This window comes from Liolophura sinensis, chromosome 7 (assembly GCF_032854445.1).
Source record: "Liolophura sinensis isolate JHLJ2023 chromosome 7, CUHK_Ljap_v2, whole genome shotgun sequence".
Classification (NCBI taxonomy): domain Eukaryota; kingdom Metazoa; phylum Mollusca; class Polyplacophora; order Chitonida; family Chitonidae; genus Liolophura; species Liolophura sinensis.
Window position 1 is genome coordinate 48,636,281 of NC_088301.1, and position 13,322 is coordinate 48,649,602.

At 37.7% G+C, this 13,322-nt stretch overlaps 2 protein-coding genes across 3 annotated transcripts; both read left to right on the plus strand.

Annotated features, from left to right (window-relative positions):
• The first annotated feature begins 437 nt into the window (after positions 1 to 437).
• Positions 438 to 3,232, plus strand: LOC135471465 (phospholipid-transporting ATPase ABCA3-like). The gene is made up of 4 exons (XM_064750711.1): positions 438 to 569; positions 1,099 to 1,286; positions 1,666 to 1,836; positions 2,325 to 3,232. Exons 2-4 carry the CDS (start codon positions 1,174 to 1,176, stop codon positions 2,755 to 2,757), a joined length of 717 nt encoding a protein of 238 aa, XP_064606781.1. The 5' UTR covers positions 438 to 569; positions 1,099 to 1,173; the 3' UTR covers positions 2,758 to 3,232.
• A 2,447-nt stretch (positions 3,233 to 5,679) lies between these two features.
• Positions 5,680 to 11,512, plus strand: LOC135471802 (L-threonine ammonia-lyase-like). 2 transcript variants are annotated; one of them, XM_064751153.1, is made up of 7 exons: positions 5,680 to 5,784; positions 6,720 to 6,951; positions 8,313 to 8,509; positions 8,750 to 8,880; positions 9,548 to 9,693; positions 10,657 to 10,749; positions 11,150 to 11,512. In XM_064751153.1, exons 2-7 carry the CDS (start codon positions 6,768 to 6,770, stop codon positions 11,389 to 11,391), a joined length of 993 nt encoding a protein of 330 aa, XP_064607223.1. In that variant the 5' UTR covers positions 5,680 to 5,784; positions 6,720 to 6,767; the 3' UTR covers positions 11,392 to 11,512. The 2 variants fall into 2 exon arrangements, with proteins under 2 accessions (XP_064607223.1, XP_064607224.1); XM_064751154.1 differs by lacking the exon at positions 5,680 to 5,784 and having other exon boundaries at positions 6,679 to 6,951.
• The last annotated feature ends 1,810 nt before the right edge of the window (positions 11,513 to 13,322 follow it).

The following is a 13,322-nucleotide window of genomic DNA, read 5'->3' on the forward strand; positions in this document are numbered from 1 at the left end:
AATAAATCGCAAAGTGTCTTCTCTTCATTCATTTTTGTGTATTATCTTTAATATTCTCTCTCTTTTTTTTTTGGCAGGCACATGTACAACAATTTGCTTTCCGTTCGAAGAGAACTACTTGGCATGGGACGTTCCTGGAATCGGAAGATATCTTCTGTTTCTTGGGATACAAGGACTTTTGTATGGGGACTGGTGTTCTTGGTAGAATATGGGGTTATCCGAAGAGTGAGGTACCTCATACGGCCACCTACCGCGTTCTCCTCAGAACTTTCGTCAATAACATCCGAGGACTCGGATGTAGCAGACGAGAGGGAGAGGGTCAGTCACAACGGCATTGTTGAGCTCTCCAGGAAGGAAAGTTTGGTGTTGCAAGATGTGACGAAGTCCTACAACGGCTACGTCGCTGTAGAGAGGATTAGCGTGGGAATTCCGCAAAATGAATGCTTCGGCCTTCTGGGTGTCAACGGTGCTGGGAAGACATCTACGTTTAAGATGCTAACAGGAGACGAATTTATTCCGATGGAAACGCTCGGTTGAATGGACATGATGTTAAAACAGATGTCACTTCGGTAGGATCCGTTTGTGAATCTGTTCTGAGTAGACTGGTATAACTTTATAGCAATGTAATGGAGTGCTTTGGTTTGGTTGCTATCTCGGGTTGTAGAAGATCTCTCGTCTGATTTGTTAAAATTGAAAAAGTGGCGACGCTTTCGATTTTCACATCGTGCACGATTTTGTTTTCTTTGAAAGCAATTTCTTTAAATTTAAAACGTATGCTTCTTATTCTTAATATGGAATACTTTATCGACACATGTGTACATTTGATCTGTAGTGTTGTCTTTTTCTTTTAAATGACAAATAAGCTTCACATGATGAAGATTTTAGTTTTGGCCGTTCCATATAATTAAACTGAAAGCCCTATTAATCTGAGCATGACCTCAGAATTGCTTTGATATTCATTGAGCGAGTGAGTGCTTGGGTTTAACGTCGTACTTCCTTTGATATTCAGTGGTCATGGTTTATTTTGACAGATATAACCTTACGCTGTTATCATTTTTACAGCAAACGAAGTCCAAAAGTATCTTGCTTCATTTTCAGGTCCAAGCAAATCTGGGGTACTGCCCACAGTTCGATGCCCTCATCGATCAACTGACTGGCCGGGAAACTCTCTCTATGTTCGCAAGACTCAAGGGAATAACAGAGAAGCGTATCTCAACTGTAATAACTGAACTGATGAAATTGCTAACATTGGAACAGTATGCTGACACCCTTGTAGGGAATTACAGGTAAACATGCATGCTTATATGACTGACGTCATGTGTCATGTATGCAACACAAAATATGGCAGAATAAATTGTTTCATAAGAACATATAATAATATGAATTATACCTCATGACAAATGTCCAGGAGTTGATTTCTCTGAACAGCTTTAGATTAAAGTTTCACTCTTAATTATACTACTCGAAAGTCCTCCACTGTCGTTGACGTCGGGTATACAAATATCTCTTTCGACTCATAGATTCAGAAATTTTCATGTTAGTCTAAGCACGTAAATTAGATCAGAAATGTAAATTAGATCTTAATATTTGAATTAAGAACTGTTCGTTCCTTTGCTCAGTCGACCTCTGATATTTTATCTCTGTTAACACCTGCGTTATCGACAGTGGCGGGAACAAGCGGAAGCTGAGTACAGCCATTTCTTTGATCGGAGATCCACCAGTCATTTTTCTGGATGAGCCAACGACTGGCGTTGACCCGGCTGCTCGTCGTCAACTGTGGAACGTTTTATCCGAAATACGGGCGTCAGGCAGAACCCTCGTTCTAACGTCACACAGGTACGTAAATAAATTTCGTGTTTGCTGTTTAAAGCCATATTCAAGACAGTTTAAGTTTTTAAATTTTAAAGTTTTACAAACAGAGTATATATGTATATCCGCGTAAGTTCATGAAATATTTTTGCTTTGGCTAAAATAACCACATAGTTAATTCAATATAAACAGTAGTTGCATTCGAACACTGTGTATACTTGTATGTCGGTGAAATCCAGTTACTTTATTAGATTTAAATATTCGTAAAGTGTGTGTGGACGATGATTAGATCAGCAGGAAAATACATTGAATTCATTTGTTGAAATTATGTGCCTGTACTTATGATCGTTAGTATTATACTTAAATATTTTTTTCTTTTCTCAAATTCCAATTACATTATTTCTTAATAACTGTTTCATACATTATATAAATCTGTCTTTCATGGACGAAAGACGAATCAACCCAGAGAGTAATTTTTAAAGATATATATTTATCTATTATTCCCTTCCTCACAGCATGGAAGAGTGTGACGCTTTGTGTACTCGGATCGCCATCATGGTCAATGGTCGGTTCTTGTGTCTTGGAAGCCCTCAGCATCTTAAAAACAAGTTTGGTAAGGGATATTCTCTCATAGCTCGGATAGCGGATTCGACCAATGATCTCCTTCTGCAAGACTTTCTAAGGTTTGTCGAAGCCACTTTTCCAGAGAACGAAAAAGTGGACAGTGGAAATGGTTACGTCAACTACCATTTGAAGGACCCTTCCATACCATTAGCCTTTATATTTGGAACAATGGAAAGAGTTAGGACAAAGTACAATATCGAGGATTATTCGGTTAGCCAGACAACACTTCAGCAGGTTTTTGTGGATTTCGCGAGAAAACAAGTTCCACCAAGGGAAGACAAGTCTGGTTTTTGTAAACGTGTTTGCTGTTGCTGTTCGAGTTAACACATCTGACAGACATGGACCGTTCCATTAACCTAGTTTTATGTTCATGATCCACGCTGCATTACTTGTCGAATTTATAAGTCTGAGTTTTCTCTTGTATAGATTCTTCGTACTGTTCATTTATTGTTATGCTTATACATGTACGTTGCATAGGCTTATATCCATTCGCCTTTCTATTTTTATCACTTTGTAAATTTATTTTTACGTGTCTGTGCATACTTTCTTTCGTATATATTTTTTTATCCATTTGATCTGGTTTCTTTTGAACACGACCACACTGATGAGAGACTCGTGGGTCATTATGCCGCGTTGGTACGCTAAGCAGCTCGGCCACGAAGACCCTCTGTCTATTTAAATTGAAGAAATATATTTATTCGTAAAATTTAATAATAAAACAAACTTTCAACTTAATCTTCATCTATCTTATTTAAATGTGTAGGCCTATTATTTGCTAAATAAAAATACACCAGTCATATCTTGTTTGTTTCATAGGTTTTGTATTTCACTGTATCCATATTCTGGTATACATATATGTTTCACTAAGTCTACAATGTAAACAATATACATGTTCAAAATTTCATTAAAATATATGATTTGCTATGTTTACAAGTCGTTTCGTTGCAAACCTGTTCTACTACACACGGATGAATACTTACAGCTGTGTGAAACTAATGTTGCTATTTCCTGAGGTCTGTTCACGGAAGTCCAGAAATGTGTGTAGTTCATATAACGTATGAATACGTCAAAACACCTCATAACCCTTTCAAACCATGCATGTGACCGTGTTACACAGGATGTGTAGCTAAAAGCACAACAATTTTATTTTGACTCAATATTTCAGTATGCTGTATTTTCCATTTTCAGGAATTTACTCCCAATCATGCAAAATAAAATGCTGAAATATTCGTTTTCGTTTCTCGGAATTACACCACAGTGTATTACTAAAACTTATCAGCGGATCTACTTGATAATGCGACTGAGTGCTTCCAAAGTTACGGGAATATCTGCTATACAATATAGATTCGAGATCAGATCCAACAGCTATTACATCAGTTGCTCGAAGTGTTTATTTAGTTGTTTATAGAGGCATTTGTAACTCGCGCGTATTTTTTCAGTTGTTGACGATTAGAACCTTGACTTTTCCATGTATAGTCTTTTGAAGCGGCGTGGGTCAATTCATTCAAGTTACAATAATCTAACTGCCAAGTACCAAGTAGCTGTCTAAGTTTCTTTTGTTTTATAATTTATTCACGTGCAGCTTTCAACAACTGCTGTTTTCTAAACCACTTCTGATTTCACTTAAATGTTTTGTGTATAGCTAGCCAAGTGAATTATTGCAATAGTTATGCGTGTTCATGTATACACATAAATCTAACTGCAGGTATACAGCATAGAACGAATTCAGCGACAAAGCTTCATGAGTAGATATCAAATGGAATATTCTTTGGTGAGTGATAAGTTGCTTGACTGACTGCATAATCACTTGATTTATTGGCCATTCAAAGGTCCAGTTGGGAACAACGAGATTCTAACGCCAGGATTAGAACATATTATAGTATGAAAGATTATAGGCTATAGCGTAGAGAGTAAAACCAGCCCAGCGACGACAGTGTAATAGTTCGTAAATGGCCACACGTAACACCGTTAAAATCCCGCCACTTTTCAATTTACCGGAGTAAATTGACATTAGATTTACTCAGGGTTTAATTCCGACTGACCATGTATGTACATATGCTTATATAAAAAGTAGGAGCGTACACGGACTGACATTGTTATAACTCGCATGGCAACTGATCTTCCTGTACAACTAAAACAACATTAAATGTATTCATGAAGTATGGACAAATATCTCGGCACACAGGATAAGTTCAAACATTATTTATTTATGCTATTTATTTCATTTTTGTTTAACGCCATAATTTAATGGAACAGAGAGAGCCCCAGTAAAACAGCTGATATCTGCATACTAAGTACCTATATATGTAGTTGACAAACTTCTTGGCGCAAAGCTGCAACTGTACATACATGTAAACCACTTCAAACATACGCCAAAATCCCAACACTTTTATTCACTCGGAAGTGGAAAGGTTGACTTTCGCAGGCCTATATATATGCCAGTAGAAAACCATGGACGGGCGTTCCACGCCAATAATCCCAAGGCTCGTTTCCAGACAACCATAACTACCAGTTCTTCAAGGAATATGTAAGAAGCATTATATACACAATAAAAAAAGCCGTTAACGCTTATGTAAGAGAGAATCAGTTGCAGTTGTCAGTGATGTAGGATATGATTATCGATGAACAGTCGGTATTCTGGATAGGCCTACAGCATCCAATTCATATTCCAAGCTCGCTAGAGATCCCGAACACTCTGTCAGCCAGAACTCACTGCAGGATTTAAGAAAGTTAAAGGCGTTTGTTGGAGTATCCTTTACAAACACCCGAAGTCCTTCTAGTCTTTAATAAAATTCGGATATCGGAAACGGCATATTTTATCGAAAACAATTACGCAAAAGTGCCAACCTTCTAGATCACTCGTGTGTCAATCCACGTGCACGGGTGAACTGTGAGTGCAGTATTTTTTGTCTACGTTCTCGTGTCATTCTTCCGAGATTGCGCCAATGAGTTTTATGCTCGTTGCTTCACGGCACATTTCAGTAGTCCATAGGCCTATGTTCATTTCATGTGTCTATGATTAAATTAGGCATGTAGGCCTACAGGCCTTATTAAGCCAGATTCCAAATTTTATACAATTGCAATTTTATACACTTGTCTAAAACTTGTCTCCTTCGTACCTTGAGATAGGCCTATAGACTAAAGCAATGGACATATATTCTCAGGCACCTCAGGAATACATCGCCGCGCACGTGTTTCCCAACAAAAAGGGAGGTAACTCAATACGAATATTGTAGACTGCATACGGTTTCATGCACTGACGAACCTGTTCGGAGAACAGTGGGTGGATCTTATTTCAAACGCTTTTTACAGCGTGTTTTATAGGCAAATTACAACCCCACTGCATTTCAGGTAAGGTACTGTTTGGTAAGTGATTTACAAGATGCGTGCAATGTTTCATCCAGCAAAAGTTTCATCCGGCAAAAGTAGTGTCATCAGCACTTTGTATGTTGTCACAAGACACATGAACAATCCTTCCGGCTGTAAAATGTAGGACAACTTCAGCCTGTGAACGGGAGATAACTCCCTTACGTCTTACTGCTCTTGAGAAATTATAAGGGTTACAAATATAAAATCGTGGTCGAGAGCCGAAAAAAAAAAAAAAAATGTATATATATAAATTATACCGGTATATATAAATGTTACAGTGCTCAATGTATATAACAAAGGCTGCTTAAAGATATAACCATGCATTCTGGTCTGCCAGAGTTGAGTCTTGTTCTTTGTCAATAAGACCGCATTTTCAAATCCAGGCATTGCCTTGCTTTGGCTTTTGCATCAGAAAGTTTGTCACTTTAATTATCTCCAAATTCTTTATAGACACTAAACGTTGGATCTTTGGTTTATATAGTCATAGTGCTTTTGGTTCTGCAATTTGGCATCTATAACACTATAGCAGTGTCTATAAGTTTGTAAGAGCAAGGGCGCAGTCGTCGACAACTCTAGATTCACACAGTTATTATTTCTTAACAAAAATTAATATATCAATCTTATAGATTGAGATAAAGGAGTCAAGTAACATCGTAGATATAGATGTATTGTTTACAGTTCAATACCCCAAAAATATTTAACAGAAACCACCGGACAAGAAAGTATATAAATTGCGAAATTTAGAAAGAGAAGAGAAGTCTTCAGTGATTTCAAGGCTGTGGAACAGCAGAAAATCTGCCTAGGCCTTTGTCTTGCACATACAGCATGTAATTGTATAGCGAGATGGCAGGATATAGAGTGAGCCTGAGAGAACCCATGGATTGGTCACATATATTCGGCTTATGTTCCCTTTTCAGGTGATAAGTTTAAAAGTGTAAGTATACACCATCTGATACCTGAACAACATGTCTGACACAAAAGATGACGTGTATGAGCTAATAACAGAAGAGCAAATAAGAGATGCTGAGGAACATCGCAGTCCGGAAGTAAGACGAACGCCATTGCTCTCCAACGTCCAGACACTGTTCCCAGAAGTAGAGGACAAACATGTTAACTTAAGCCTGAAGCTTGAGTCTATGCAAACCACAGGTAAACACTACATCACTTTCTAAATAGTGTAAATACCATTTATTTATAAAGAAAACATGAATCTTTTTTTTTTCAAAATAATGAATGAATGAATGAACGAACAAATGCTTAGGGTTTAACGTTGTACTGAACATATGAAGACAAGGAGTCATTAGATGTGTGTACATATGCGGACTCTTATTGTGGCAGGGTAAGTCCATGATGCCAAATTGCTGCAGCCAATGAAGTGTCATGCCAAAGACACCAAACATGACACCTCACCCAGTCACATCATACTGACACCAGTCAAACCAGTTCTGTTTTGTTGGTCTAAACTCTCAGTGTTAAGCGTCAAGCCAGGCAGTAACAAGTACAATTTTGTCCTTGGTATGACCCAGCGTGGGTTTGTTCCCGGGTCTCTCAACTGCAAGGATCTCGCCAGTCGCAATGTGATGCTTGCAGGCTGTAAAAACTATACTCCTGTTCGCAACAATATGACGCCAGTCAACTGCAACATGACCATCACCCGCAGGACCCAACATGTATGCACGCCCGCCCGCCTGTCGCAATATGATGCTTGCCGGCTGTAAAAACTATACTCCTGTTAGCAACAATATGACGCCAGTCAACTGCAACATGACCATCACCCGCAGGACGCAACATGTATGCTCACGGGCACTGATGACAGCTGTCTGAAACAAGTACACCATCTCCGGCTGCAAGATGACCCCTACTAGCCATGTTGCAGTGGAAGTCATACTTGTTGCCTATGCAGTGGTGGAGTGTTGCAGCTTCTATGCAGTGGACAGGTGTACTTATTGTGGCTGGAAGCAATCATAAGGAAAACCTCACTATCCAGTGGTAAACAAGGAAGCTTACTCATGATGGGCTCTGGGGGAAGGTTGGATCTGAATGGCTGGGCAGGGTTTTCCTTCCTTATTTCTTTTACTGTAAGATGGTCGTTCTAAATGACGTGCCCTCCAGCACCATACAAGTGCATCTCTAAAGAGCCTTTATGTTTATTGTATATGTATGCTGCCACTGTCCTACACTACATAAAATAGTTAGGAGAATTACTTCTTGTGTAGTGCAGAACAAACTTCCTTATTATGTAGTGCATCACATCTGAAAATGTTTTGTGTTTCTTTCAATGTTGGTTCTGGTAATGAAAAATGAAGCTCAATGAGTTTATGAATTTCCATATAGAATTATCACGTGTTCAATAAAAGAAAGGTGCAATAATATGATTATTAGATTTTCAGACAATGATTTGATAGTACATGGCTGAATACTGGTAATAAACTAGTAGCGAAACGGAAGATGTGACTAATCAAAGTTCCGAGCTCAGTCACAACTCATTCTCTGGCTTTATTTATTGGCAGGTTCCTTCAAATTTAGGGGAATCATGAACCAAATTCGTTTTATTCCACCTGAAGTAAAGTCAGGAGAAAAGAAGCTAATTACAATGTCGGCAGGAAACTACGGCAAAGCATTTGGACACGTGACCAAGGAATTGGGTCTCAAGGGTTTGTGTTTGATCCCCAAATTCGCACCTGCCAACAGAGTGGATGTAATAAAGGTATAGTTAATTCTTTCTTTGATGCAGTTGCTGTAGTAAAGCTGAGTAGTAACCAATTCAGAAATAGTACATAGGCCCATGTGTAAACAAATGGTCAAGAGGAATGTATATCAATTCAGGTTTTTCAAACAACATAGCTTTAAACTTTCTTAGCATTTTAACTTGTCCTCTCTTAATTTGGTCTAACGAAGGAAAACACTATTTGCATTTGTGATAGTTTTTGCCAATGTGTGTTGGAAGGGCTATGGCGTGGAAATCATACCCACCCCTAATGAGGAACTTCAGCCGACGGTGGACAGGTATGTCCAAGAGATGGGATATGTGTATACTCACCCTTTTGATGATTTACACCTCATCGCTGGATACAGCAGGTAAGATGATCTGCCAGAAGGTCCATGATACAGGATCAGAGGCCCATCTAATCTGCTCACTGTAACGTTGTCGAAACTGGCTTTATTAAGTACAATTAACTTATATGTCCATGCATCATTGCAGGCTGTTTCTGTATTTCTGTAACATGATCCATTTATTGATTTCAACAGTTCTAATTAACATTTGTGTGTATAAATAACTATTGTTTGTATAGTGGTAATGTACCTGTACCTTAATGATTTGCATTGAAAACAATGCATTTAAATGTATTCAAAGTGTTTCTCTTAATTTTGTCTCAGGAAATATGGTCTTATTGCTTTTCTTACATCTTAAATATACATGCTTGTCTGCATATAGACTTGGACAGATGATTGATGTAACATTGATTTAAGGATGTGATTAGAAACTGCAAAGATGAACTTTCAAACCCACGCTTCAGGCTATGCTGTCTTTCATATAAATGTCACATTAGTCCTCTGATTCAAACAGGTCTCTACAGTTGATGACTCTAACACATAGTTATAATCAGTTTACTAACCACCACTCTATTAACGGATTGGCTGTCCTGTATAAACAGCTTTGTCAAATTCGATAGCTTGGGGTTTGTATAATGTACCGCCCTTGTCGCACGCCATTGCCCTGGATCATTATGTGTTTTCTGTTCAGCCTCGGATCTGAGATATTGGAATCCAGGCCTCTGCCAGATGTTGTTGTTGTCTGTTGTGGTGGAGGGGGTGTTCTTGCTGGGGTGGCCACCGCAATCAAACTGAGACGACCCGAATGTAAGGTATATGGCGTCGAACCCGAGAGAGGTAATGTGTTCTCTAAAGCGCACTTCAGATCAACAAATTAACAAAAAATGTTAGGAAGCTAAAACAGATTTCGTAAAATATTTGATGACCACTGGAGATGTTGTAAATTTGTCATATGTGCAAAAAAGATGTATACAAAGTGAATGAAGCTGAAACTTGGCATGTCCATAGGGATAATGCGAACATGTAGATACAGAACTTTTTTGAGCGAAATTATGGAATAAACACATCATGAATCAGTGATTGAGGGTGACCACTGCTGGATCAGTGATTGAGGGTGACCACTGCTGGATCAGTGATTGAGGGTGACGAACATTGCTGGATCAGTGATTGAGGGTGACCACTTCTGGATCAGTGATTGAGGGTGACAACTGCTGGATCAGTGATTGAGGGTGACCACTGCTGGATCAGTGATTGAGGGTGACCACTGCTGGATCAGTGATTGAGGGTGACCACTGCTGGATCAGTGATTGAGGGTGACGAACATTGCTGGATCAGTTATTGAGGGTGACCACTGCTGGGTCAGTGATCGGGGTGACGAACATTGGATGATTGATTCAGCGCGATGAGTGCTGTATCAGTGATTCATGATTATGCCTGCTGGATCAGTGATTCAGGTTGACTACTTCTGGATCAGTGATACAGGTTGACGTCTGCCAGATCAGTGTTTCAGGGTGACCAGTGATGGATTAATAATTCAGGCTAACAACTGCTGGATCAGAGATTGAGGTTCACGTTTGCCTGATTAGTGATTCATCTTGCTAGAAGGCCTTATCATGAATAATTGTTTCAGGGTGACTACATTTGTGATATCGGCCCTTTGTTACACCTTTAAATGTCAAGGGTTATGTCACAATCAATTACTTATTTATTTGTTTGATTAGTGTCTTAGGTTGCTGGCAGACCTTGCCGCTTACGGCTGGAGATGTCACAATCATAAGTATTAATATAATTTTGCTTCAGCGCCAACAATGTTTGAAAGTTTTAAGGCGGGCCATGCGGTAACTATGCCATCCGTGAAATCCATTGCTTCCGGATTGTCTCCACCTTTTGCAGGTATAAATCATACATGTGATACAAAAAAAAAAAATTGTTGCACACGTTTCATATGCTATATTTTAAATATGATATGTTATTTTGTACGATACACACAGATTTATGAATGTTTGAAAGAGGTCGTACTTTATACTTAATAGAAATGTCTATATAATATACTGAACTTTGATTTTGATTTCTAAAATAGAATGCTGTCTTTCAAAGCTGTAAATTTCTATTAGCTAGGGCGTAAATTGAAAATGCAGACTGTTATTGAATGTTATATTAGTACAGGACCCTTGCTGGCCACAACAGTTCTTCCAGCGTGGGATCCATATTGCACAAAAGGTATAATGTTATCTATAGATGTATTAATTTGAGTAAACGTGCTTGGCTGATGACAGTTCTTATATCATTTCAGGAAAAATTACTTACAACCACTGTCGGAAGTATGTAGATGACATCTTGCTGGTTTCTGATGATGAAATCAGAGCGGCAGTTAAAAGACTCTACCATGCTGGGTTGGTGGTTGAGGCATCGGGTAGTGCTGCAATGGCTGCCATGTTGTTTGATAAAATCCCAGATGTCAACGGCAAAAACGTTGTTATAGTTATTACTGGTGGTAACGTTACGCCAGATGAATTGGTGAAACTGTGTGAGTGACATTTGCCTTATGTTGTCTATTGACCCCTAATTACTACTAATGGCAGGACAACTTATGTGATAATCCATATAACTATTATTTATGTACACATTACAGTAATAGTATGACACACCCAAATAACAGAACTTGTTTGAATATATATATATATATATATATATATATATATATATATATATATATATATATATATTTATGTAAATATATATATATATATAAATGTATAAGTGAAATACTCTTGAGTAGGATGTAAAACGCTGATTAAATAGATAAATATGTATATGGAACATGTATATATTAAGACAGTCATTGAGAGAATTGCTTTATATTGCAGAAATTTAAAAGCTTATTTAGCCTTTCCTTAAAGTCCTGAAAAATAAAAGAAATTGACGAGTAAGGTTTTGTAATATCAGGACATACATTATTTCATTTGTCTGATTTGTATAATATCTCATACATGCCAAAAGAGTGAATTACAGTGTGGTCTCAAAAAATTAGTGTGTTAAAGACACTACAAAGCTGCCAGGGCCAGTCAGTTCTCATTCATCTGTTACTTGTAACAGAAAGTCTGTTGTCTGAGTGATTCTTGAATGCATTCTGTTATTACTGCAGATTGTTATGTTAAATGTAGCACACATATTCTATTAAGTCAACATGTTGATTCTGTTAGACTAGAAGGATACTGTTTTGAGTATGGCAGAATATTGTGTTATAATAACAGAATACATTTAGCATCACTCAGACAACAGACTTTCTATTACAATTTACAGATGAATGAGGACTGATTGATCCCGGTGGCATTATAGTGTTTTATAATGTATAGCGTGTCTTGTGTGATCTGTGTACAGTAAGTATACGTTTAACGGTGCTTTATATGTACCCCAGGCACTCATGGTTTCCACCTCCCACAAAACTGACTGTCATGATGTGTGTATGTCTAAAATTCTTGAGTATGGAGTGGAACAACAAATATATAAGATAAATCGGATGTCTATATTGTAGATAAACAGTGAGAGTGACGACAGAAAAAGATACATGTATTTAGATATAGTACATCGAGCAAATCTTATTTTATTTTTTCAAACTTGTCTCTTAAATTCATGTGTGGACTGCATGGAATCAATCGCACACGTATATACTGTACAACCACTTGTAGTTAGATGGCTTGAATAAATATGTAGAAACTATATAGTCAACTTTTCCACCATAAATCGTCCAATCAGTCATTTATTCTGAAAACGTTGAATATGGATGATATGGAGTGCAGTTATATATGGATGTCTTCTGCAGAAATGTGTACAGTTTATAAATTGAAAAGTATCAGGCCCAAGAGCATGTGATATTTTTAGATCACCTCTGTCTTGGAAAATGATGCATGAAACTAGAATGCACTGGTATATTCGTATATTGGCCAATTTGGTACCGATGCACCAATGGTACCGATGTGTGTATGCCAGTGCAAGTTTCAGACTTCTGTATGTAGGGGCCTGATAGATATATTATTGGATATCATATACAGGAATGTGAGGTTTCTGGCTACAAACAGAGATAGACCTATATATATATAGGTCTATCTCTGTTTGTAGCCAGAACCTCACATTCCTCTACAAACAGAGATAGCCCTATATATATATATATATATATATATATATATAAAGCCAAAAGCTCACAAAAGAATGGCAAGATATTGGCATATTTGCAAGACATACCCTGTTACACATGTTTATTCTTAATTCCAAAAAACAGAGGATATATAAAGAGATAGTGTAATGAATGATGTGGTATAAATTGATTAACCTCTTATAAAAGTAAAGAAGCGTTTATTTATTTCTACATTTGATTATGGCTTGTCAACATACCCAAGGATGTTTTGCTTAATTGGCTTCATTTTATTCATGGTTTCATAGGTCTTATCGGTGGGGTAAATTAGAGT

Excerpts from the sequence above, each read along its gene's own strand:
- LOC135471465 (XM_064750711.1), top strand. The coding sequence starts at position 1,174 with ATGTTCGCAAGACTCAAGGGAATAACAGAGAAGCGTATCTCAACTGTA. Across the intron at positions 1,287-1,665 it reads ACCCTTGTAGGGAATTACAG|TGGCGGGAACAAGCGGAAGC; the intron begins GTAAACATGCAT and ends CGTTATCGACAG. Across the intron at positions 1,837-2,324 it reads CTCGTTCTAACGTCACACAG|CATGGAAGAGTGTGACGCTT; the intron begins GTACGTAAATAA and ends CCTTCCTCACAG.
- LOC135471802 (XM_064751153.1), top strand. The coding sequence starts at position 6,768 with ATGTCTGACACAAAAGATGACGTGTATGAGCTAATAACAGAAGAGCAA. Across the intron at positions 6,952-8,312 it reads TGAGTCTATGCAAACCACAG|GTTCCTTCAAATTTAGGGGA; the intron begins GTAAACACTACA and ends ATTTATTGGCAG. Across the intron at positions 10,750-11,149 it reads ATTGTCTCCACCTTTTGCAG|GAAAAATTACTTACAACCAC; the intron begins GTATAAATCATA and ends ATATCATTTCAG.